Source organism: Tenrec ecaudatus, chromosome 4 (genome assembly GCF_050624435.1).
Source record: "Tenrec ecaudatus isolate mTenEca1 chromosome 4, mTenEca1.hap1, whole genome shotgun sequence".
In the NCBI taxonomy this organism is placed as follows: Eukaryota; Metazoa; Chordata; class Mammalia; order Afrosoricida; family Tenrecidae; genus Tenrec; species Tenrec ecaudatus.
In genome coordinates, this window is record NC_134533.1 from 43,207,396 (window position 1) to 43,233,348 (window position 25,953).

General features: G+C 36.4%; 1 protein-coding gene across 2 annotated transcripts in view; it reads left to right on the forward strand.

Moving 5' to 3' along the window:
* The window catches only part of KIF18A (kinesin family member 18A), a 101,354-nt gene that overhangs the window by 25,099 nt on the left and 50,302 nt on the right, over positions 1-25,953 (forward strand). For both annotated transcript variants that reach the window (XM_075545957.1, XM_075545958.1), the window contains 5 exons: positions 919-1,031; positions 5,310-5,472; positions 12,228-12,392; positions 15,484-15,605; positions 21,249-21,481. In XM_075545957.1, the coding sequence (XP_075402072.1) occupies positions 919-1,031; positions 5,310-5,472; positions 12,228-12,392; positions 15,484-15,605; positions 21,249-21,481 (796 nt within the window). The remainder of the gene's footprint in view (positions 1-918; positions 1,032-5,309; positions 5,473-12,227; positions 12,393-15,483; positions 15,606-21,248; positions 21,482-25,953) is intronic.

Here is a 25,953-nt window from a genome sequence, read left to right on the forward strand (position 1 = left end):
GGGCACCATCAGCTTTATTCTCCATATTTGCTTATGTACCCATTGTCTTCAGGTGCTTTAGCTTGGTAGTCGGGCACCATCAGCTTTCTTCACCACATTTGCTTGTGCACCCATTGTCTTCAGCAATCATGCCAGGCAGGTGAGCATCTCAGACTGCCGAATTGTTAGAACAAACTATTCTTGTGTTGAGGGAGTACTTGTGCGGGGCCCCACTGTCCATCTCTTTCCTTAATACTAAACCTGTAAATATATGTACATAGATCTATTTCCCACCCGTTGTATATAAATATATTTATACCTTTATATGCCTGTATTTATATATCTATGACTTCCCTTTGCTTCCTAGTTCTTTCCTTTATTTCTTTGTACTTTCCTCTTGTCCCACTATTATGTTCTGCCTTCATTTGTGTTTTAGGAATTCCTCTCGGTTACACTGCCACACTGCTGTTGATCCAGACCTCCCACACCCTCCTTGAAACTGATTTTGGGTCACTTGTTGGTCCCTTGTCCCTGGGCTTGTTAACATCCTCTTCCTTTCCCCCGCCTCCCCTTCTCCCATGTCCTCCCCGGAACTTTCATCCTGTTGTCTCTCTTCTGGCTTGTTTATTTTGCCTATCCCTTCCAGGTAGACATTCTATGTTCCATCACAAGACTGACTACAATGAAGCAACAGCAGAAAGTAAAACAATAGCTACAACAAACACAGACACGCATACACACATAAACGTATGAATAGTTCAGAGTCTGTTTGTTTTCCTTCACAGGTGCTTTCCAGTCAAGTCTGATGGGGTGCTATTCCCTGGCACCGCCTCTATCCCTGGGGACTTCATTGCTCTGCTCCCCCCTGCTGCATGCCCCTAGAGGCTGGCTTCAGTGTGGTCTTAGTGTGTATGTTAACTAGTGTTTTCTGTCTACTAGATTTCATTGTTAAAAGAAAAGCTAAAAGCTTATGAAGAACAGAAAGCCTCCGCTGATGAAAATCACAATGCAAAATTAGTGATTTCAAACCCTCAGGAAAACGAAATCAAAAGGTAAAAAAGAAAATTTCATTTAAAGGTATATGTAGTTTTTAATCCAACCAGATATTTAATATTAGTCATCATTTATTGTGTAAATGTGCTTTTACCCAAATAATTACATTTTGTGAATTGCACCATTAGGGTACTAGTTCAAGAAATGGAAATTCTTGAGTTGTTCAAGGAAACTAAACTATTTCTTGAATTACGTTTTATTGAAGGAATACGAGATGGGGACAAAATACATCATTGTGTTAAACAATATGAGAATCTTTTTAATAAAATGATTTCATCAAGTGTGATTAGCATTGTCTAAATTTAAACTTGTTTCAAGCTCTCCAGACCTAATTTTCTGTGAGTTCATAAGAAGCTAATAAAAGTTTAGTAGGATTTTGCAACTTTTTGTCTTATAATGCATAAAAGGGTCAAGAAGGAGTCTTGAAGAGTATAAGGGAGATAAGGAAGTGCATAAAGTAAGGTGTAAGGAATAGTGATTTTGAATCTACAGTGATAACAATGCTTTGTTGTTACTAAATTAGTAATCTGAGGTCTGAGAAAACTTGGAGGTTGCTACATCTGACCTCATCTAACCTAACCTCGGTAGAAAGGAGAATCCAATTCCTCACCAGCCCAAAGCTGATTACTCAGTCACAAAGGTCAGGATGGCTCTGCCTTTTTTCCTTCTTTCACTTCATTCTGACAATAACCGTTCCTCCCACAGCACTCCACTTTCTTGGCTGCCTTCAATAATTTGTTGCAGAGGCCTCAGACAACTAACAATATTGACAAGTATGGGGCTTTATTGGGCACTTAATAGGTTGCCACAAGTCAAGATCATAAAATATTAGTCCACAACAGCACTTCTCAGCTGGCAGACAAAACTCGCTGTGACCTTGACCTCTGCCTTCGTGACCAGGTAGTGTGCTGCTGCTCTGCTTCTCCACTCCTTGGTCTCAGTGGCACAGTTCTGCTGTGGCTCATGGTCTCTGTACTGTGCTCCCATTTATCTGCCACTGGAGGTAGAGATTTCCCATGTCTTCTACGGGTGGCTTTAATTTTTTGCCTGTCAGGGAGCTCTCTCAATTTGCACCTGAGAAGGCTGACTCTCCAGAAATGGGAAAACTGACCAGTCTGAGTTAGAATACTCTAAACTTTATTTGCCTGATCCCATCTGATTATTTGGGGCGAGTTATAAAGTAATAGAAGAACCCTTAGTAAGTAACGTCACATCATTACAAGGTCTTACTGATGCCCTGGTGGTGTTGTAGTAATGTGTTGTTGCACTGCGATCTCCATGGTCGGCAGTTTGAAACCACCAGCTGCTCTTCAGGAGCAAGACAGGGCTTTCTACTCCCATAAGTAAATAACTAGTCTCAGAAACCCATGGGGTTCACTATGAGTCAGCATCCACTAATGGTAGTGAACTTGACAAGGTTTTGCAAAAAAGTCCCTGATTTGAAAAGCTTTTATTTATTTATTTTTGTCTATTTAAATGGCTCTAGACCCTGAGGTAACTAATAATAATGTGATTATAGTTTGTATATGACTTTACGGGTTTTTTGTTTTTCAATTATGTTAGATCCATGTTAACCACATGTATCGCCTGCACCATACAAAATAACAGGGAAGTATTTTGTCTTCACTTACATTTAGGGGCTGTAAATCACACCTTTCAAATCTTAATCCCTTTGCTCCCATTTTGTGATACTTGACAAGTATTATAAGTAATTTTAACAGCTTTGTCTCTATCAAGGATCTTAAATCACTTTCATACTGTTGATACATTATAAAAGATCTGCTTATACTGGAGATATTCTGAAGTATTTTAAGTCCTAAATGCTAATCTCTAACAACCTATTTTCAAAATAATGCTTTTATATTAAGCGTATCATACTTTCTTGTTACATCCCACCAACTTAAAAGGGTTATTTAAATAAGTAATTGCAAGTGATTACTTAATATTTATATAATCTCATTAAAGAAAGCTTTTAACATTGATATCGTTTTAGTTGTTATTTCATTTTTAGAAAGTACAGTACAGGTTTGGTCCTCATCCAACCAGATAATCTCTTTTTCTTAAATGCAAAATTCTTTAAAAGGATAAAAAAAAATCAACTATTTGGAGTCATTACTTCCATAGAATAGCTCACCAATTCTTAACCAAGTCTAGTTTGCTTTCATATTCGTTGTACCCTGTATCTACGACAGAACAAAGCACCACCCGGTGCTGAGCCACCATCCTCACTTACTGTTTGTATGCTTGAGTCCATCGCTGCAGCCACTGAACCAATGCATCTCAGCGAAGGCCTTGCTCTTTGTCACTGCCCATCCAAGCATTGCCTTCTCCTGGGGCTAGTCTGTCCGGATAAGATGTACAAAGTACATGAGACAAAGCTTTGCCATCCCTGGCTCCAAGGGTCGTTAATAGACTTATTTAATTCCACATTTTTAAAATTTCAACTTGACCTTTCCCTAACAAAAACTCCATGTTGTAATTTCTAAGAACATGATGAATGCTTTTCTTTATTTATAAGAAAGGTAATAATAAATAAAATCTATACTTTATAACGTCTGACATTTTCCCTCAAACATTACTGGTTCTTAAGAGAAATATTAAATATCTTTATTCTGTTGACATTATTATGTAAATTAACTTTGTTCTGGTAATCATTGCTACAGAAAACATTTTTATTGACATGAGTTTCAAAGCTTGTTTTTCCATAAAAACATAAAACTATGTCATTTAAATATGTAAAAGAAATATTCAAAGGGAAATCATAGAGTGTTAATGTAATTGTTTAGAAAGTAGTAATAAAACTTTACTTTTGACGATGCCAAGAAATCTATGAAGGTGATATTTAATAGGTGTCACTTAAAAACATTGGTGCTGGCGTTTGTTTTCTAGTTACTATAATATTTTAAGTGATTAGAAAATACATAAGTCATCTTTTAAACATGATGTAGTCTTTTTAAAAGGCGCTCTCTAGAAACCTCCTTTGATCCTAATCTCTTCCTCCCACCCTCAACAGTAAACACCACCAATTAAAATATGTGTGGACCACAAAATTGTCAAATATTTCACTTTGTCCTTGGGTATAGTTACAGAGGAATCAGGAAATCTTTGAGTATAGCCTAAAGATACCTTATCAATTCATTTACCGGCATTGGCGTTGTTGCAATATAATACAATGAAATTGCAAGGTCCATACATATTTCCTCTGAAATATTTATTAGTTTGACAAAATTGCAGTAAAGTCAATGTGTTGTGGCTTGTATTCATTCCCACTAGAGTTTCATTAATAACTACTGACGTAAATTGGCTGTGTTTTTACCACAGATTCTTACAAATATATCTAAAATTCTAGCTAGAGAACATTTATTTTTAAATGTATGTACTTTATTATGATTTTTATTTCCAAGTTTTACCGTTCATTTTCCTTGCAGATTTTTATCTATATGTGACTGCTTATACTATCACTGTAACTCAGAGATGATCTATGATTTAAAAGTATAAATATATTCTCTTGACCCAGGAAGACACAGAATTACATGTTTGGGGCTTTCAGAAATTAGCTTGAAGACTTGGTGCATTCGGAGGAGATCTGGGTCCAAGTCCTCAACTTTGATTTTCTAGATCTCGTTTGCCCTTTAGAAAAAATACAGTGTAGCAGCATGTTTAGCTTTACCATGTTCTTAACTTGGATGTTTTGGGCCCTGGCTATGTCAGCTGGCTCTTATGCCAGTCTGTAGCGGGCACCTAACCATATGGTGTGTTTTCACTATAAAAATTCTGAATCTGAAACCTGACTCTTATTTGTACTGGGGCCATGGAGGTATCGTGTGATAATGCCCTCCTACTGCTTTTTGCGAACAGTGAGCCAACCCTCGACTTCAACATGCTGCTGCAGTTGAGATTATTTTTCCTTTTCTATGAACATACATATATTTACTAAGTTTTCTATTACATAGAAATACAAACAGACACAAAGATTACCAATCCAAGAATCCTTATCATGCCTACATTTGAATAACAGGATCTTTCTTGGACAAGGAGGAGACGAGACAGAAAAATTAACCTTGTAAAATAAGCTTAATAGCCCTTTCTAACATCACTTGCTTGCTGATTATCATGGAATCAAACTATTCAAGTGGTGTAAATCCATTTGTTCATGGATTTAATTTATGATATACTTTAAGTGTACTTTGAGTTATCAAAAAATTAGTTTCTTCAATGTGTGTTGTGGGAGGGGTGGCGTTTAATATTTTTTAATGAATTTATTATGTTTTTTCTAGATTTCAAGAAATTCTGACCTGCTTGTTCCAGAATCGAGGGGAAATCAGACAAGACTATCTGAAGTTGGAAATGTTACTAAAGGAAAATGAACTTAAGATGAATCACGAACAACAATGCTATAAACAAATTGAAATGGTGTGCTCTGAAGACAAAGTAGAAAAGGTGTTTAACAATTTCACGATGACATTTTAGACACTATAAAAACATAAATATTTTCTAATTCTAGCAACTTGTTGAGTAGCTTATAAGAACAAATTTATAGTCTCAGAGTTTAACAGCTAGCTGTTCATAGTCAAGTCTGGTTTCTTCTGGGACCTCTGAAGACGAATCTATTCTGTAGTCCTCTAGATATTAATGATGGCTGGAAATCCTTGGCATTCCTTATGTTGCAGCTACATCATATTAATTCTACCTCTAAATTACATAGTCATCTTCCTTCTCTGGACCTGTGTCCGAGTTTCGCTCTTACATAAAGACTTCACACCTACTGGATTAGGACGCTCCCCTAACCAACACACTCCAATATGGCCTTGTGGTAAACTCAATGAGTTGGCAGGCGGAAGAATGGTATAACACTTTGTAATGATAGGCAAGGACACCTATATTAGCCGCCTATTTTGTGTAAGCAGCAGGAAATGCTGGAGAAATTGTAGCAAACTAAGTATATAAAAAAGAAAGTTAAATTCTTGGGTGTCAAAAGCAGGAAACAAAACTAATAGAATCTCATGTCTTGACTTTGCTTCTGTAGGGTTTATGAAATTCTTTCATGATGTCCTTTTTCAGGTACTAGTCTTTCCTGGTAATACTTGCAAAGTACATAAGAATAAATTTCCCCATTCTCATTTCTAATGAGTGCTCTTGTTGTACTTCATCCAAGAAAGTTCTGTTTTTCTTCTAGCATTCCATAGTACTTGGAATATTCTTCACCAGCACCATGATTCAAACATAGTAATTCGTCTTCCATCTTCCTTTTTCAATGTTGAACTTCCACATGCCTATGAGGCAAGTGAAACCACCATGGCTGTGGTCATAATAGGCTTGCTTTTAAAAAGAAATTGACATTCCAGCTCTTACTACCCATGTTTTTGTTTGGAAAATCATCATGCGAGAAATTGACATAGAAAATAGTGTTTGACATAGAAAATAGTGCTTCTGGGGACTGTGGCAAGAACAGTACAAATTCAACTCTGACTTCGAACCTCGGCGCAGCATTTACTACCTACCAGCCACTGTCGTTGTCGTTTCATTATTGAAGTGCGGAGCTAAGGTACAGAGAGAAGTTACCTTGTTAAAGAGCACAACACTCACAGGTACAGAACTGTGATCTGAGTTCATGGTGATTGCAGCCTGTGTTTATATTCCTTTGCATTTTTGCCTGTGAGATACAACAGTGGAACAAATCAAGAAAGTGAATCAGTAACATCACTTGTAGCGTAAAGAGATGGCAAATGAATAAGGTGAAGTTCTGAAGAGTGGAATAAGAAAGTCATGCATCCCTCCAGTAGGCATTTAAAAAGGCCATAGATAATGTGACATGGAAAAAGCGATACGTGGAAAATGTGTGGCTAAGAATTTTTTAGGATTAGTTGGATGTGAATAAGATGTGAATTCAACAAACATGAGTCCTAAACAGGAAAAAATACATATCTGGGCATGTGAAATAGTACATGGAAAAAGAAGTTTGAAAATTCTGGGTAATTAATTATTCAAACCAGTTTTGATGTTCATTGATCATCAATCAATTGCATTTTAGTTTTAATTATGTACTTCTGAAATGTTTTCCCACTTTTCAGCAGTCATAACTTTTGTATATAAAAGTTTTATCTTTTTAATGTCCACAAGCAATCAAATTTTAGTATGCTTTAAAGTAATCTTTTTGCTTTCCTCAATCTATTAGATGGCAAAGATTTAATATACTGAGAAAATAATGTAACATTGATACTGATTCATCTATTGATATTAAATTATACTATTGAATTACTAAATATGTATTATACTTAATATATATGTGTACATTTTATAGCTTCAATATGATTGGTTAACTATTGTTTACACCAGCGGTTATCAACCTGTGCGTTGCAACCCCTTTGGGGGTCGAATAACCCTTTCACAGAGGTCGCCCGATTCATAACAGTAGTAAAATTACAGTTATGAAGTAACAGTGAAAATAATTTTAAGGTTGGGGGTTCACCACAGCATGAGGAATTTTATTAAAGGGTGGCGGCATTAGGGAAGGTTGAGAACCACTGGTTTACACTGAGAAGGATTCTTCATTTTGTTTCTTATATAACAATGCATAGAAATGGAAGGGCAATGGAGACTAGAATTATAGCAGGGAAAATTGTTCACATGGTCTACTTAAGTGTCTTAGGTTAGTAGAACGAGTGGGTTTCGTAGTTTGCTGTTGTTAAGTGTCGTCTAATCAGTTCTGACCATGGTGACGAAACACTGCCTTGTCCTTTGTCAACCTCACTTTAGGTGTGAGGCCATAGATCCAGCCACTGTGTCAATCCATTTGATCAAGGGCCTTCCTCTTTTTCTCTGTTGTGCTACCTTAACAGCCTGATGTCCTTCTCCAGGGATTGGTCTCCTGACAGCCTGTCAAAAATATGTGACTATGGCTCACTACCCGTAACGCTAAGGAATTAATATTCTGGCTGGACTTCTTCTAAAACCCCTTTGTTCTTTTGGCAGTCCATGTTACTTTCAGTGTTTTTTGCTAGCACCATCATTCAAATGCCTCCATCCCTCTTTACTCTTCCAACTTTTGCGTGCAAAGGAAGAGATTGAAAATACCATGGCTTTGGTCAGGCACAACTTAGTCCTCAAAATAACCTCCTTTCATTTCAGCACATTGAAGGGGCCTGTGCAGCAGATTTACCCAGTGCAATGTGTAGCTTAATCACTTGACTACTGCTTCCACGAGCATTGATTATGAATCCAAGCAAGACTAAACCCCTGATTACTTCTTCTCTCCATTTATCATGATGTTACCTATTGGTCCAGTTAGAAGGATTTTGATTTTTTTTCCATTGAGTTGTAATCCATAGTGAACACTGCAATACTTGATCTTGATTAGCAAGTACTTTTAACTCATCCTCACTTTCAGCTAGTAAGATTGTTTCATCTGCTTATTTGCAGATTGTTGTTAGCCTTCCTCCAATCCTGATGCCACATTCTTCATATAATCCACCTACTTTGATCATTTGCTGCACATACAGATTGAATGAGCATAGTCAGAGTATACTGCCCTGATGCATACCCTTCCCTGATTATAAATGATACAGTATTCCTTTGTCTTTGTTTGCATAACTGTCTCTTGGTCCATGTATGGGTTCTACATGAACAAAGTGAAGTATTCTGGAATTCTCATTTTTCTCAAGGCTATCCATAGTTCATTCTGATCCACATAATCAACATGCCTTTGCATAATCAATTTTTTAAAAGCTGAAACAAACAACTTTCTGATATTCTCTTGTTGCAGCCAAAATCCATTTGGTATCAGCCATGATATATATCCCTTATTCCGTGTCCTCTTTAATTCTTGTCTGAAACTCTAGCAACTCCTTATCAGTGTACTCTTGCAACTTTTGTTGGATAATCTAAAACAAAATTTTACTTGTATGAGATTATCAAATGTATTGTTATGTAATTTGCATATTCTGTTGGGTCACCTTTCTTTGGTATGAGTACAAAAATGGATCACTTCTAGTCAGTTGGCCAAGTAGCCTCTTCCAAATTTTATGACGTAGACAAGGGGATGCTTCAGTGCTCATCAGCTTGTTTGAAACATATTACCGATATCCCATCAGTTCCTAGAGTGTTGTTTGTTTTGGTTAATGCTTTCAGTATACCTGGAGCTTCTTCCGTCAGTACCATTGGTTCTTACTCTTAGGCAACTTTTTTTAAATGGTTGAATGTCAATGAATTCTTTTTGGTATAATGGTGACTCTGTGTATTCCTAACATATTCTTTTGATGCTTTCTGCATCATACAATATTTTGTTTATGGTCGTGGAAGTAAAGTAATGACTCATCTTGGAGTCCTAATTTAATTGGATAAGTCCTATAGATTTAAAGGATTCTACCCTACATTTCAACTTTGATACTTATAAATAATATTTACCAAAAAATCATCACTTTGCATTTCAAATTTAAGCAGAAAAAGTTAAAGTTAAATCTTTATTAGATTGTATTAAATTTGCACTTTAGCATCCTTTAGCAACACAGCCATTGGCAATATTTTTGAAAGCAGCAAATGATTCAATGTTTATGTCAACTATCTGCTAAGGCATAGAATTTTATATTTCTCTTTAACCTACAAAAACAATCTGTAAAAAGACCTCAAAATTATTTTCAGCTATAATAAATTACCCTATGGTATGGATTCTGCAATTAGTACTAAAGTAAAATTTTGGGGTAATTTTATAGCCATATTAAGATAGATAGTCCCTAAGTATTTTCTGATAAAATAAGTTTATCACATTAGCAGTTCTTTGTAGCCAAACAGTAACAACATCTGAAATTATAGAATCATGTATTCCTTTTAAATACTCTGCACATTATTTGGGGCATTTTTAAATGAAATACATGAAGTTCTTTTGAAATCTAAATGGGAAATATTTTGATTGAATATCAAGATTATATGGGTATTTTAGAATGCCTTCAAAACATAACTTGACCTTTTTTACCACCACCACCCCAGGTTAGTGGTTCAAGAGGGATGGGGTAGTACCCAAAACACAAATGTCCCCCAAAGAACATCATCAGGGATGTAGTTTGATGGGTAATAGTTATAAGAAACTGTCAAGAACATACTTTGAGGGGGATGTAGTTCAGCTCTTTACAGTTTTAAATATTGCTGCTATCACACACATAGGTAATCTTTTGCTCTGGTTTCTATGTGTTCCTATAAAATTTAGAAATCTTAAAGCAAAATAAAGATAACCTGATTTAGCCAACTGCCTTTGGACAGGCACAAATCTTTTATCTTCATTTTTCAAATGAGGTAACTAAATGCTCAATGAGATCGACTTCCCTTCATCTGCTGAGTCACAGTAGAAAGTCCAGAAAGCATATCATTTACCTTCTGCTCTAGCAGTGGTTCTAAAGATCTCAAGGTTCAGGATCTTGTCTCACTCTTAAAAACATTTAAGGCCTAGGAACTTTATCCCACTTCAGTCTATTAACATTGACATTCTAGAAATTAAAACTGAAATACAGTGAAGTAAATTCCAGCTCTATATTTTAAATTTAAAGCCATTATATATCAATGTAGGTACAATAATGTTAAAATAAATAATAATTATAATTCCAAGAAAAACTAGGTAATGGAAAAATGGCATTGTTTTAAGTTTCTGCAAGTCTTTAATTACCTGGCTTTTCTTATCAGCTCTCTTATTTTCAATGTGATAGAATTCACTTGTACAATTAAAATTTTTTCTAAGCTGTAGAAAACTACTGTATGATAGAATAAGAAGAAAGGGACTATTTGTATCTTAATGTTATTTTGAAAATAATTTTGACCACTGGTCAATTTATGGTTTTTTATTTTGTTTTCTTGATTATCTTCATTTGGGGGGGCATGGTGGGTATGGTAGTTTACTTTGTTTTCTGGTCTCACATAGACAAAGAGAGATTGAGATATAATTAACTAGAGAATTTAAAGAATCAAGAGCCTTGGTGAGCATGAAGATGCCTATCCACCAGTTTGTACCCGATGTATCTGACCAGCCTAAAATGGACTCTGAGTCTCTTTGACCCTTGTATTTTCCTTGAAAAGAAGAGCGAGTAACCTTTTACCGGTTTGAGTATAGCTTCAGTAACTCGATTATGGCTCCATTATGTCTACCAGTGTCTGACTTGAAATCTCTCATAAATTTGTACCTTAGTCAGTAAAGATAATTGCTACCTGTATTTACTTATTTGATAAAAGATACTAAAGAACTTACTTTCAAAGTTCAAATGAACACTGTTTGCGCGTTTGTTTCTGAAAAACAACTGAAGGTGCTTATTTTAATCTGGGTATATTGTCTCAGATCCATTCATTGTGTCTGTTGTTTGTTGAGTTCATATGTCTTGGCAGTAACCTCGAGAGGTCAAGTTGATTTGGCCCACAGTTCCCATGATAGAATTACATTAGAGTAATAAACAAACAAAACAGCTGTCTGCCATCTAGCCAGTGCTGGCTTATAGCAACCCTCCCATAGAAGTGCCCTGGGGGTTTCTGAGACTGTTGTTAGCTCTTTGTTAAAATAATTAAAAACTCTTTATGGGATTAGAATTTCAGGCCTTGTTGATAGTAGCCTAACTCAACTATTACACCATCAGGACTCCGAATTGCCAATTTTTATCTCAATTAAAAGTATCAATCAGAAATAGTTCCCATACCCATTCTACCTTCTGAACAAACACTGTCAAGCAAGATCAGATACTGATAACTAAGCTTTCTGATAAAAGTTCTCTTTGCTGTCATTTCCAGCAATCTCAGGCCTTACACGTCAAACCAGAGCACTAGAATGCTATTTGTCATCATTCCTTTTCATTTGGAGAAATGACAAGAGCAGAACATGCATCTACTTTGATTCTGATTTAGGAAGAAAGAAATTTATCAGATTATGTTATGAAAGTGAATTTTGGTAAATAAAGTTGTAGACTTTAATTTGGCCAATGTTATTTCTGAACACCATAAACTTTCAAGGTGTAATTTTATAAAAATGACTCACTAGCTCAATTTCCTATTTTTTGGCAAGCAGAGTTTTATCAAGGTTTCAAAGGGAAATAGCTTTTATATACAAAAACATAACCTATCTTAGTAGACTGCAGTGGTAAACTTAAAGAAAATATACTACTTTACTAATATTGTATGCATCACAGATCATAAAAATTAGGCTGACTATTAAATACCTTGTGTTTCAGGCGACTTTCAAACGAGATCATAGAATTACAATGTTGAAAACTCGTCGCTCCTACTTGGAAAAAAAAAGAGAGGAAGAATTACAGCAATTTAATGCAAATACAGATTGGCTCCTACGTGTCGAAAATGAAATAAGCCTCTTAGGTCAAAATGATCATATTTCAAAGGTAAAGATATATTTTGTATATTCCGATTGTTTTATAAGACTTCCAACTCTTTCCATCTGTTGTCGTCGTGGGAGTGTTAATATCTTTATGACACTTGTTACTTATTTCTGTGAACCTTCATTGGCTCATTTGACTGTTTTCACTGAATATACCATTACTGTTTCACAAAATAGCCTTTCTTGTATGTTAGAAAAGTAATGATGTTTTTAAATGATGTTATTATTTTATGAGACAGCCCCTGTAAATGACAATAAAGTAATTCCTCTTCATACTGTACTTGAGGATATGTGATAAAAAGTAATTGAGGGTGGTCATCATTAATTTTATTTGTTTCAAAAGCTGAATATGAAATTATGTGTGCTGAACTTAAGATATTGCACTTAAAATGGCCTAAAAGTACTATATATAATATGGGTAATGGTAGTTTCTAAATATATCAGAGTAGAATTCAGTTCAGCTATAAGGTTTCCAAATCTCACCGGTGCTTAAGTAGGTACCAGGTGTACTTTGCTACATGGACAGTGCAGTTTCTCCATCACTGCCTTCATTTTACTGGCCGTTCGCAGTGTTATTTCATCTCTAGTCTTAGACTCACATCTTTGCCACAGCGGAAAGTAAAGAGAGCTATTTATGGCAGAAAAAACAAAAAGATGTTTTAAATCTTTTAGATGTATAAAACGTAGTGACTAAGACTGAGTGTCATGCCTACTCCTGGGTACAATGGCAGCTGGAAGGTAAGTGTTTGCACTAGATACATCATTACCCTGCGAAGCATTGGGCTTCTTTTTGTCAGGAAAAGCTCCAGAATGAATAGGAGCCTTACAACTGGAAGCTAACACACTGCTTGATTAAAAAGGCTGAGTCATTAAAATTGTAAAATTTCCTTTTTCTGAAAAGTAAACTCATTACTTTTGTGACTCGTAGTGACCTACAGAAGGTTTCCAAGGCTGTAGTCTTTTCGGAAGGAGGCCGCCGTTTTTTGCTCCAGGAGTGGCTGAGGATTTGAACCTGATTTTGAAGTTTGTAGTCAATAAGGAGGAGACTAGTAACATAGTTGGTTATAAATTGGCCTGCGATCCTCAAGGTCAGCAGTTCAAAACCACCAGCCACACTTTTGGAGAAAAACGGAGCCTTTTTCACTCCCATAAACAGTTACAGTCATGACATCTCACCGGAGCAGAATACCGTGTCCTATGATACCATCACTGTCAGCATCCACTCAGTGGCAGTGGGTGAGTCAGTCCAATAAGGAGTGTGTGAATCGATAACCTTGTTTGGTAATATACAATCTAATTGATGCCTAGCTTGCTTAAATTTTCATATTTCTGAAAGAACACCTGACTCAAAACCAATAAAAATAGTCTTAAATCAAGAAGCAAATAAATAGAGCTAGTGATCTTTAATATTCAAAGATAATATATTTTATAATTTAAGGATACTAGGAAATGCATGTTGACATGTAGGTGAGTGAATTTTCTGACTGGTTAGGAGCATATAAATCATTTTAGCCTTGAGCTGATTCCCAGCTGGAGAGAGGGAAGACTAGTAGAGTGGCTACTGGTGACATTTTTAAGTAACCAAAAGGGCAGCAAGCAACAACGTCAGTTTCTTAAGAAAGCTAAAGACAATGGTGACTGAGTAGTCCTCTAAATGTGCAATATGTACTGATAGTTTTCCAACAGTGTGATCTATACCTAAGTTATTCTAGAAGTCTTTAAAAATACCTTGCTGGGCATGTCAGTCATTCTGTTAGTTAGGGTAATAAGATAATCTTATAATATTTCACAATAGTATGTCTTTAGCTTAATCTATCAAGTACTTTAAAATATGCTCTACAAAGAGAATTCAGTATTGGAAAGCACTTGAGTTTCAATAAAGTGCAAAATTTTGGATAGTTCTAGCACTTGATCTACATGTTTAGATACTAATCTTAACAAATTACATATGAATAAATATACACTATCAAAACAATTTTGGATAATTTCCCTTTTGTCTTAAATGCTAAAATATAAAAATAAATATACAATATACAGTATGAATAAAGACAGGGGCCCTGGTGCCACTGTTGGTTACACGTTGGGCTGCTAACCACAGGTGCAACAGACTAAATTCCATCCAATGGGTAGTAAAGGCCATTCTCAGAAGAAAATTTATAGCAGCAGTAATGTACTTTGGGCTGTGGGTTAGGTTTTGAGCTGATAACTGCAAGCTTGGTGGTTGAAATCCTCCAAGTACTCCATGGTTGGGAAGTAAGGCTGCTGCTCCAGAAAGATTCAGTCTCAGAACCCCATATTGGGGCACCCCGAGTCAAAATTGACTATGACCATTGGTCTGGTTTGGGGTTTAATTACCTACTTAAAAATTTAAGAACTCAATAACTTTATAGCTTGAGGAGCTAGAAAAAGAGAGCTCAAATTCTACTGCCAACAAGACTATGCCAACTCATAACATCCCTGTAGGAAGCATTGAATTGCTTGAGTTTCAGAGACTAGTTTTTTTACAGGAGTAGAAAGCCCCAGCTTTCTCCTGAGGTGCTTCCAAATGGTGACCTTTAAGTTGCAGCCCAATGCTGAAGCACTGTGCCACCAGGACTCCTATCAAGCTAAGCACAAAACTACTAAAAGGAAAGAAATAGCAAAGAGGAAACAGGTAAATAAAATACAACTCTGCCATCAAGTCAGTTTTGACTCTGAGTGACTATAGTAACAGGATCGATCTGCCCTGTGGATATCTAGACTAGCTTTCATGAGACTAGAAAGCCACAGCTTTCTAATGCAGATCAGCTAGTGGATTAGTTCCCTTTGTGATTACCAGCCCAATGCATAACCAGGGCTCTAAAACAGAAAAAAACAGTAGTATCAATGAAACGAAGTACTTCTGTGAACAGACCAACAAAATCAGTAAGCTTTTATTTAGCTCAACAAAAAAAGAGATAAAATGCAGATAACTATGTCAGAAATCAATGGGCTATTTCCCCTACAGAAATAAGGACTATAAGAGAATTCTATGAATAGAAAATTGATTTTATTAAAACTTTCAAATTTTATAATTTTAATAAAGTCTGCAATATATTTTGTGTTGTTTTCTCCAGGAACTCAATAAAGATCTTCGGTATCACCATTTACACCTCCAAACCAAAGACTTGAATGCACAAATTAAACATACGATGGATCTAGCTAGTCTTCAAGAACAGCAGTATAGGCAGACGGAGATGTAAGTACATGGATTTGCATATTCACCAAATTTTAACATTGTAGATCTAAGATACTTTTTAAAGTTTTTTGTATTTAATTACCAGAATAAATGAGTTTATTTTCTGGCATGTGATACATTGTTTTTAAGTGTCTGCTATCTTCAGAAAACATGTAAAAAAAATTTGAAAGCATGTATGTGAATCTTTCTCTCCAACTAGTCTTTTACAGTATTTCATAGTTTTGAGTTAGTGTGGTAAAAAGAGAAGCATGCTGAGCACATAAGAAGGGGACTCTGAAGAAGACTGCAGCATAACTGGAGGCAGATTCTTGACTCTCCCACTGCCATCCATCCAATACTGACTCAGCAACCCTAAGGGTAGAGTAGAACTACCCCGTGAGTTCCCCAGGCGGGACAGCCTCCTCTTTCTCTCAGGATAGCAATTTTCAGAGGACACAGCCTTGAAAAGTAGTTGACAAATGAAAGCATTTACTAAGATGAAGATCAGATACTATAGCATTCGGTATAGATGATACCTTTTTTATTTTACCTTAAAATAAAGAGATAAAAATCATTTTCACGTGATAAATGGAGAAAAGATTGACGTTCTCAAGGATATCATGTTTCTTGGATCTACGATCCATGCCCATGGAAAGAATACTCAAGAAATTGAGTGCTGTATTGGATTAGCCAGATCTGCTACATAAGAACTTTTAAATATGTTAAAAAGCAAAGATGTTAATTTGTGGACTAAGGTTCCTGGCTGAAACCATATTTCCTTCCAGTCATATTATGTGCAAGTGAAATCGAGACAATGTATACAAAAAACCAAGAAGAACTGATGCATTGAATTGTGGTTTTTTTTTTTCAAAGCTTATTAAATAAATTATGGTCCTCCAGTAGAACAAACAAAATGCTTCCTAGGAGGTGGAATGGCAAGACTGCATCTTCCGTCGTAGAGTAGAGCAGAGCAGAGCAGAGGATGGGAGAAACATGGTGACATAGTGACTGCGACAGCCTGCGGCCGTGGGCTCAGCCGTGGAAGAGTTCTCAAATTACTCGGCAGTGTCTGTTTCTTCTGCACATAGCTGCGTGATAGGTTAGAAACAGCACATAGCAACAACATGAGTTTTGAAACACTTTTCTTGAAAGAAGTAAAATTTTAATTCATATATTTAATATAACATGCTCTGTAATACAAAAAATTCCAAAGTGAAAAAAGGGTTTTTTATTTTTCTCCTCTAATGACTTCTACTTTGGAGATAATTACTTGTAACACCAGCTGATTTATTATTATTATTATTATTAAATACTTTGGGGGGGAGCTTATACAGCTCTTATCATAATCCATACATCCATCTATTATGTCAAGCACATCTGTACATATGTTGCCATCATCATTCTCAAAACAAAAATGTATACTTTTTAAGATCAGCAAGCCTGTATTTGTGTGTGTTCCTATAATGACCCTTTTATGCTCCTTTTATTGCTCAGTAGTAATGTGTTAGTTGTGTGGTTCTTTGAAACATAATTGTAAAAGGAGAAATATTGTTAACACATTGGGTAGTCAACTCCTTTGGCCTAATTTTCATGTTCTGCAAACATGGGAAATATATTTCTCTAAAAACTCTCTGCAGCAATAACATTTACTAGCTTTATATTTTTTCTTAAATTACTGATCATTTTTATAATTTGAATTAAAGGCAAATGTATTAGGGATAACTATTATATAAAAGAAAAAATAAATATTTCAAGGCGATATTCTTATATCCAATAGAAACTCAGCTTTATCTCTCCTTGCTTTCTGGAACAGAGACTGAAAAGTTATTTACTAGCAATCAAACCAATTATAAAAAGCTAGTTAGTTTGATTGTATATATTACTATAATACTAATATATATAATATACATATATTACTATAATACCGGAATATTTTAATACTTTTAAAACAAAATTTTTACCTAAAGAATGAAAGAAAATTCCAACCTTTATTCATTTAGTAAGCTGGCAAATCAGCTCCTCACAAAGGTAATACAACCTACTGTATATAGTTGTGTGAAAGCCGACTTTTTAAGCACTCTTTTCCCATACTTTTATTGGGGGCTCTTACATCTCTTATCACAATCCATACATTCCTCCAGTGTGTCGAGCACATTTGCACATAAGCCAACGTCATTTTCAAAGCATTCAGAGCCCCTGATATCAGCTCCCCATTTATTTCCCCTTCCCTTCCCTTACGAACCCTTGATAAGTTATAGATTATTATTTTCATGTCTTATATCGTCCTCCATCACCCCTCATCCATTCTTCCTTTATTCGTCCCCCTGGAAGGGGTTATTGGTTGATCCTTGTGCTTGATTTCTTCTTTCTCCTCCAATCCTCCCTCCCCTAATCCTCCTGGTATCTCTACTTGTTGGCCTTGAGGAGTTTCTCTATCCTGGATTCTCTGTGTTTGGGCCTCTTATCTGTAGCGGTGTGTATCTTCTCTTCTAATCCGATTTGTAAGGTGGAATTGAGGTCATGATCGTGGGAAGGAAGCACCAAAGATCTAGAGGAAAGTGGTGTGTTTCATCGGTGCTGTACTGCACCCTGACTGGCTCCTCTCTTCCTTGCATCCTGGTTCTTTTCTCTATTTCCTTTTCCTTTCTTCTTGTCCCACCATCATGTTTGTTCTGTACATTTTTGTGCTGAAGAAGCCCCCCTTGGCCTTGCCTCGAGTGAGGGTCCCACTTAGCTCTTCTGTCTTTCCCACTCATCTGCGAGCACACGCAACTTTTGTGGGTGGTCTGCTGACTGCTGATAGCACCGTTCTTCTTCCCTCCTGCACCCCCGGCAGCCTCTGGGTTGTCCATGCCATACTACACGAGAACCTGCCCTCTTCTTGTGCTGGTAACTGGGGCGCACCACGTCCTTCTCAGATGAATGTCGGAGGCAGCCACTCTTCTTCTCCAGCTCATCACCAGGGCTGTGACCAATGACATAGCCTTCACAGTCTTACCCATGTTGGATCATGCCCCCTTGCTCCACCCAAGCATTGCTGAATACAATTGCTGGTATATCTCTGGTCTTGGATATGCGGTACATTTATTTACACTACTTAGTCTGCTGTTTTTTATTTTCTGATTAACCCTTATCTGGACCCAGTGTTGGATATGCTTGCACAGAGCAGCCTGTGTTAGGACTCATCGTGTACACGCCTCATTGTGTACCCACTGTGTTACTGCATGTGTTGCGTTCGCACATCATATGCGGTAGCGCTGCATATGCAGTAACGCAGCGCATACATAATATGAGCCCTAACACAGGCTGCTCTCTGCCAACAGTCCTGTCATCACATCTGGAACATCACCAGCCTGTATTAGGCCTCAAACTATACGAGCTGCGTTGTGTACACGCGGTAAGATGGCATATATGGTAATGCAGCGCATGCAGTAACAGCGTGTATAGTTAATTATTGATACCAACCATATTGTTAACCCTCTTTTCCACTTACAGAGCAAGTTTACTGTTTTTCTTTTAAATAAATATTCGAAAACATTTAACCTACTGATGACTCAATTAGGGAAATTTTATTGGTGTCTGTTGTTATTTTTAAATTTACCAGTAGATGCTGCATTTCCCACCCTAGCCTTATACTCAAGTCAATAAGTTTCCCAGATTTTTCTGGTTAAATTAGGTGCCTCGGCTTATATTCAGGTCGGCTGATACTTGAGTATGTACAGTAATAGTTTGTGTTTTAGAAATTGGGCCTGGCATTGAATTCTCAGTTTACATTAGCATTCTAAACTTGTAGAAAGCATTTTACCTTGTTAAACCTTAGTTGCTTTATATAAAAATAGATCATAATATTTTAAGACATTTTGAAAGGGTTAAATGATGCAAGTCACGTGATTTAATACTTTTGCCCGCAAACATACCCCAGTGATTCACCAACAGTGCTCAGCGGATAGTCATATTGTTGTGCCTTATCATAACAAAAGCATACAAAATAAAATCAGTACCAAAGTATGTGGGACAAAGTCTTGAGAAAAACCAGTGCACACTTAGGTCCTTTCTCGGGGGAGCACATAGAATAATCTTCATTCCCTAGCAGCGTGTGTAATATCGCATGTGACGTTGTCTACCAAGGAGGCTCGTTAGAATCCAGTGACTCAGATTTACATTGGGGCTGGTTTCACATAGACACCCCCTCTGCCTAATACGTAGCGAATTTTCCAGACTCCCAGAAGGGAAGGAAATACTGAGTATGAGTTGTGTTATTTGTACTAACAATTTCAGCACTTGTATCAGATCTAGGAATGATGGAGCCACTTCGGAGTTCTCAGACAGTATCCCAGAACTAACCTTACGAACATGCCTTTTGAAGATACTAGTTGCGGACTTATTGTGTTAATTCTTCTACAGTGACAAAAATAAAACCAAATCCACGTCCCATCAGGTTTTTTCCAACTCATAGTGATCCTGTCCGACTGAGTAGAAGTGCTCCTTGGAGTTTTCAGGACTATGTATCTTTATAAGAGCAACTAGTCTTGTTTCTTGTTAAGGGACTGGTGGTTTTGAAACAATCCATGCAACTCTGTGGTTAGCAGCTCTGTACAGTACCTAATGTATCGGTGCTCAATTATGATTCTAAATGACTGATTAATGACTTTTCCCTATACTTGTGTCCCATTTGGCTTAGATTGATCATCTAGCCTCACAAATAAAGTTAGCAATTTTTTCTTGCTATTAACATGCTATCAACTCAGTTCTGTCTCAGACCCATCACAGCCTTCGGGTTTCATAGACTGTAATCTTTATGGTTACAGATAACCAGAACTTTTATCCTACCTAAAGGCTGGTGGCTTCAAACCACCCACATTTGGTTAGCAGCCAAGTGCTTAACTACTGTAAAAACCAAAGTCAAACCGTTGACTAGCATTGAACCGTCTTGACACATTGGGTTTCCAGGATTGTACATCTAAAGGGAACAGAGCCTCGTTTTCTCCCATGAAGAAAGGCTAGTGGTTTTGAACTGCCAACCTTGGAATTAGCCCAGTACCTAACCTACATTGCTATCATTACTAGTTCTAAAGATTTAAGATAGCTACATATTTTAAAATGTTTGTTTTTGTGTATATTAAATTTATTGCTTAATATTTCTTTCCTACTGAGTTAGCCATACATATGTCAAATGATTCTATCTTCCTGTAATTTGTCAACTGCAACATGTAGTCACTGCCTCAGTATTTCAGGACTGATTCATCATAAAATCTTTAATGTTTTGGTGTATTCTTTGACATAAAAGTTTACTCGTGCAAGTAAAATATGATTGTACAGGTTTTTAACTCTTTAGCTGTAATTTTATTTTTTTAGTGAAAGTTTTATATGTCACTCTAAAGCATAAAAAGGTACACTCACTAGTTAGAGCCATGAATCCATTTCACTGTCTACAGTGAAATAGAAGTGAAAAAAAGACAAGCTGAGAGTAGTCTACTTGCTGAATAATTTGTATCCCCGATTCTTTCCACTCTGGTATATATATATATATGATTAGTATACTTTTTAATAAGCAAATGTATGGGAAATCATTTCAACTATTCATACTTGAATAGTATTTAAAAGAATTACACTACTTAAATGCTTGTTATTTATCTATTTTCCTTTGTCCCTTTTGATATATAGAGTGTTGAATGCATTGCTTCCAGCCTTCAGAAAGCAGTACTATACACTCAGAGAAGCTGGCCTGTCCGATTCTGCTTTTGATTCTGAATTCAAAGCAATTCAACATTTAGTCGAGAGGAAAAAAATGGTGGCTTGGGCAGACCAAACAACTGAACATCCAAAGCAGAAGGATCTACCAGAAGTTTCTGCTGTTATGACCTTTCCACAACTTAGACCACTTCACGCTACTTGTTGTAAGTATGGACTTTGTTTGATCTTTTAAAAATATTTCTAACTACCTTCATGTTTATCCCATAAAGCAATTTTTAATATACTTGGCTATTAGCTACAGATCCCTTCATTTAACCAATATCTTCCAGATGTGCTCTTATTTTTTTCACGTAACTACCAAAGAAGCCTTGAAGTTATTTTACCTCTTTTTGATGGAAATCTTTTTATTTTTCATTTTGACTTAAAATTTAACCTATACTAAAGGCAGATGATTATAATTAAGATTAGGTTAGCCCTTCAAAAGGTTTGTAGAAAAAATAGAATGAAGATAGAATGAAAATTTTTCCGCACTTTTTATTTTTTTATCGTCTTCATATTTCTACCCACCCTCCTCTCGTCACCATGGCTTTAGCTTATTCTTACAATAAATCAAGCTCCTTAAGAAGTTCAGGCATTTTTCTATGCCGTAAAGATCAGGAATATACAAGATCCTGAAGAAGTACATGTGGCCATTGTGTTTATTAGCGGCTTTACTGTTGTGGTTACGATATATCTGTTTATGAGGAGCTTGCCCACACTTTATAATATTTGGGGTGGAAATGTTTCTGTAGGTGACAATCGGGCCCTGAAACTTTGGGCTAGACTCACGCTAGAAAACCAAGCCCGTTGCCCTCGAGCCATCGGACTCCCATCAGCTCCACGTGTGTCCCCTAAAGCTGTGTCGGCGAGTGGAATGGTTGATTGGGAAGTGGGTCACAAGGCCTTTTCCCTGTGTGTGGACTCAATTGACACTCTGGGTCGACAGCCACGCATGTGCGTCATTTGCCTCTTAGCCACCCTTGTCGTGTACTGCGTGACACATGATAAACAGTTCTGAAGTTCAGTCATCAAAACTGTAGCATTTAAATTTTTTCTATCGATGTCTCGGGGAAGAGGTTATAGGACCTGGGGCAGTTTATTGCAATATTTATATTAGGCAATCTAACATTGTAACTTTTTTATTAAAGAGTGTGAAGACTACCACATTTTACAACTTTTTAATTTATTTATTTTGGACATTTTTGTGAAACATACATGAATGTACAGTTTTGAGAGGAAAAAATATACCATGATTTATTTACCCATTGCTCTATTGAGGATCTCTGGTGGCATAGTGGTTGTGCATTAGGCTGTAATCCTCAGGGTCTGCAGTTCAGAACCACCAGCTGTTCCTTTGGAGAAAGATGGGGCTTCGTATTCCCATAAACAGTTATGTATAGGAACTCACAGGGGACAGTTCTACTCTGGCCTATGGAGTCACTCTGAGTCAGTATCAACTCAGTGGCAGTGAGTTTGTTTTGGGGTTATTGCTTTATAACTAATATGAATTCTGCATTGCACATAATATTTTATGGTTAAAAACAGTACTTGTATATTCACATTTCTACGTGTGTGCCATATTCCTAGGAGCTAATTTTCTGGGGTCAGAGTACAGATTTAAAGCAAACAACCTAGACTACTCACCCTGTCTTACTTTTCTTCAGTATCATAGGTAGGTCACCAAAAAGAAAACATGAGCCATAGTGAGACCACCTTTTAGATAGAAAAGCTCTTGGTTTTTAAATGTTCAGTAAAATTTCATTTTCACATATATGTATCAACCACTCTTGGTGGGTTATGATTAGTTGTTCTCTTTAAGTGTTCTCGGTACCAGAGTAATGATGCTTCTTCAACTGGTCTCTGCCTTCAATGAGCAGACTTAAGAGCTTCCCTGTAGGGTACATGCAGGGAGGCGTACAGACAGGTACTAGTATTTGAGAAAATAGAAATGCTTTACTCTGAGGTAGAATACTTTTGGCCACACTACCCGCCTGCTGCTCTACTCTTCTGTTAGCATTTTGATGTGTCCCTGATTGTATGCATCATGAAGTCTCTATTTTATTTTTTGGAATTTTAACTTGCCATATAGCACCCCTGTCCCCCCTCCCCCTGTCATCTATTAAGCAAAAAAATCTATGAATTATCATTGAGAGCCATCTCAAATACTATTTCTTGTTATTTATTCCTGAGGTAAGAGATTGGGAAAGAGCAGTTCACAGGGGGGATCATGGATTTTCTCTTTTGTGTTTCTACTATTTCTGCTCCCATCTGCTTTTCATCTTCCAGAATGTACCCACTTTCTGCTCTTGGTAACCATTGCTGTCTCCTAGCACTGATGTTAAATCAATAGATTTTTAACTGAAATGAAACAAATCTTTATCTATTTGTTGTCTTGCTTTATTTTATTATGGTTTCTTTCTTCCTGAGATATAACTGTCATTTAAATATAACTGTCATTTAAATATTGCTTTTTGTTTTACTCTTCTTTGTTACTGATTCCATTTCTATTCTTATATTTACTCTTATTTTTTTATTTTTACTTTTTAAAATCATTTTATTGGAGGCTCATACAACTCTTATCATAATCCATACATATGGATTCACACAATGGATATTGTGTGATGCACATTTGTACATTTGTTGCCCCATCGTTCTCAAAACATGTGCTTTCTACTTGAGCCCTTGGTATCAGTTCCTCATTTTTCCACTCCCTGGCCCACCCTCTTTCCCTCCCTCCCTCCTGAACACTTGATAATTTATAAATTATTATTTTGTCATTTCTTACACTTTCTGATGTCACCCATCATCCACTATTCTGTTGTCTGTCCCCCAGGGAGCGGGTCATAAGTAGACCCTTGTGATTGGTTCCCCCTTCTTACCTCACCCTCTTTCCACGCTCCTAGTATCACCACTCTTACCACTGGTCCTGAAGGGTTCATCTGTCCTTGATTCCCTCTGTTTCTAATTACTATCTGTACCAGTGTACATGCTCTGGTCTAGCCAGATTTGTAAGGTAGAATTAGGACCATGATCGTGGGAAGGAGGAAGCATATTATTTCCCTCCTGTTTTCAGTAGATTTATAGGGGTATGTTTTGTTAATACTTAATGTGAACTATTTATTTCTTAATTACATCAACCTATTTTCTAATTCATGTACTTATGGCAATATATTTACCTCGAAACACAGGTTTTGCTTTTTACCCCACAAGTTTGATACATATATAGTATTTTTCATGATCACTTGTTTCAAAATATTCAGATTTTCTGTGTAATTTCATTTTTGACATATCTGGTTTTTTTTTTCATTTAAAAAAATGACAATTTTTATTTTGTCATTGATTTCTCACTTAGTTACAACTAGAAAGTATACTTTGTATTATATTTTAATATTCCGAAATTTTTGGAAACTTGCTATCTTCTCAGAATGTACTTGTTGTTAGTAGCCTTTAAGCTAGGATGCATCTGATTAGACTATTGTGATCTGTATTTTAATGGCTGATTTTTCAGAAGTAGATTGCCAGACTTTTCTACCTAATCTGTTATGCTGGAAGTTCTGCTGAATCTTGATCAGCATTACACCAAAGTACACGCCTCCACTGACAGACAAATAAATGATGGCTGACCTTGAATTGAAGTGTATTGACCAGAAATCAAACCTGGGTCCTCCACATAGATGCTAGGTACTTAACACTGGACCACCATCACTCTCTACTATATAGTTTGTTGATATGAATGTTTAATAACTGTTTTTTCCATAATGTATATTTTCTACTCTTTGGCTACAATACCTATATAAGTTAGTTAGATCAAATTTTTGTGTTGTTTAATCTTATCCTTACTGATTTATTTTTGTATGCATGTACTATCAATTACTAAAGAAAGCTATTTAAAATTTCCACTCCTCACTTTCCACCCTCCAACTATAATTTTGTCTCACTGGGGTGTCTGCATAATGCTCTTATTTTGGAAGTTATGCCATCAGTATTTCAAATTTCATCATGGTCACCCGTGCTGGACAGGTTTGAGTTGAACTTCCATTTAGAGTCTCTAATCAGATTAAGCTTCTGACAAATCCCCTCTAGACACAGGCAAGGAACCCAAACTGCTTTACCATCAGACAGATTATTGTAAATTTGATTATGATGGATTGAACCATAGTATAATATGATACTTGGCTGTTGACCTCACTCTTGATTCAAACTGAATTTGCTCTAGGCTCAAATATTTCTCACTTGTTCCACAAAAGAAATTTCTTCTCTGACTTTTTAAATATTGGTGGTCTTTTCTTTGTTATTCTTTATTTTTACATTATTATTTTCTTCTTTCTGTTTTGTTTTTTATTTTTATTGTTAACTTTCCCGATTTATGAAGCAGAGAAGGAGTAGATGCATAGAGGCAATAACTTATTGAGAAGTGGAGCCTGCAAGGAGGGTGAAAGTAATTGGGGAGCAAGCAATGCTGGATGTGGGTGGGGAACATTAGAACTGACTGTGATGATGTATATATAACTCTTTTAAAAAGTGATATGTGAATATTATATCAAGAAAACTATGAAAAGAAAACAAACCAAACTTGACCTTGCTTGCCATCGGTGAAAGAGGAAGAGTTTTTGCTTACATACGAGGCATTCATTTA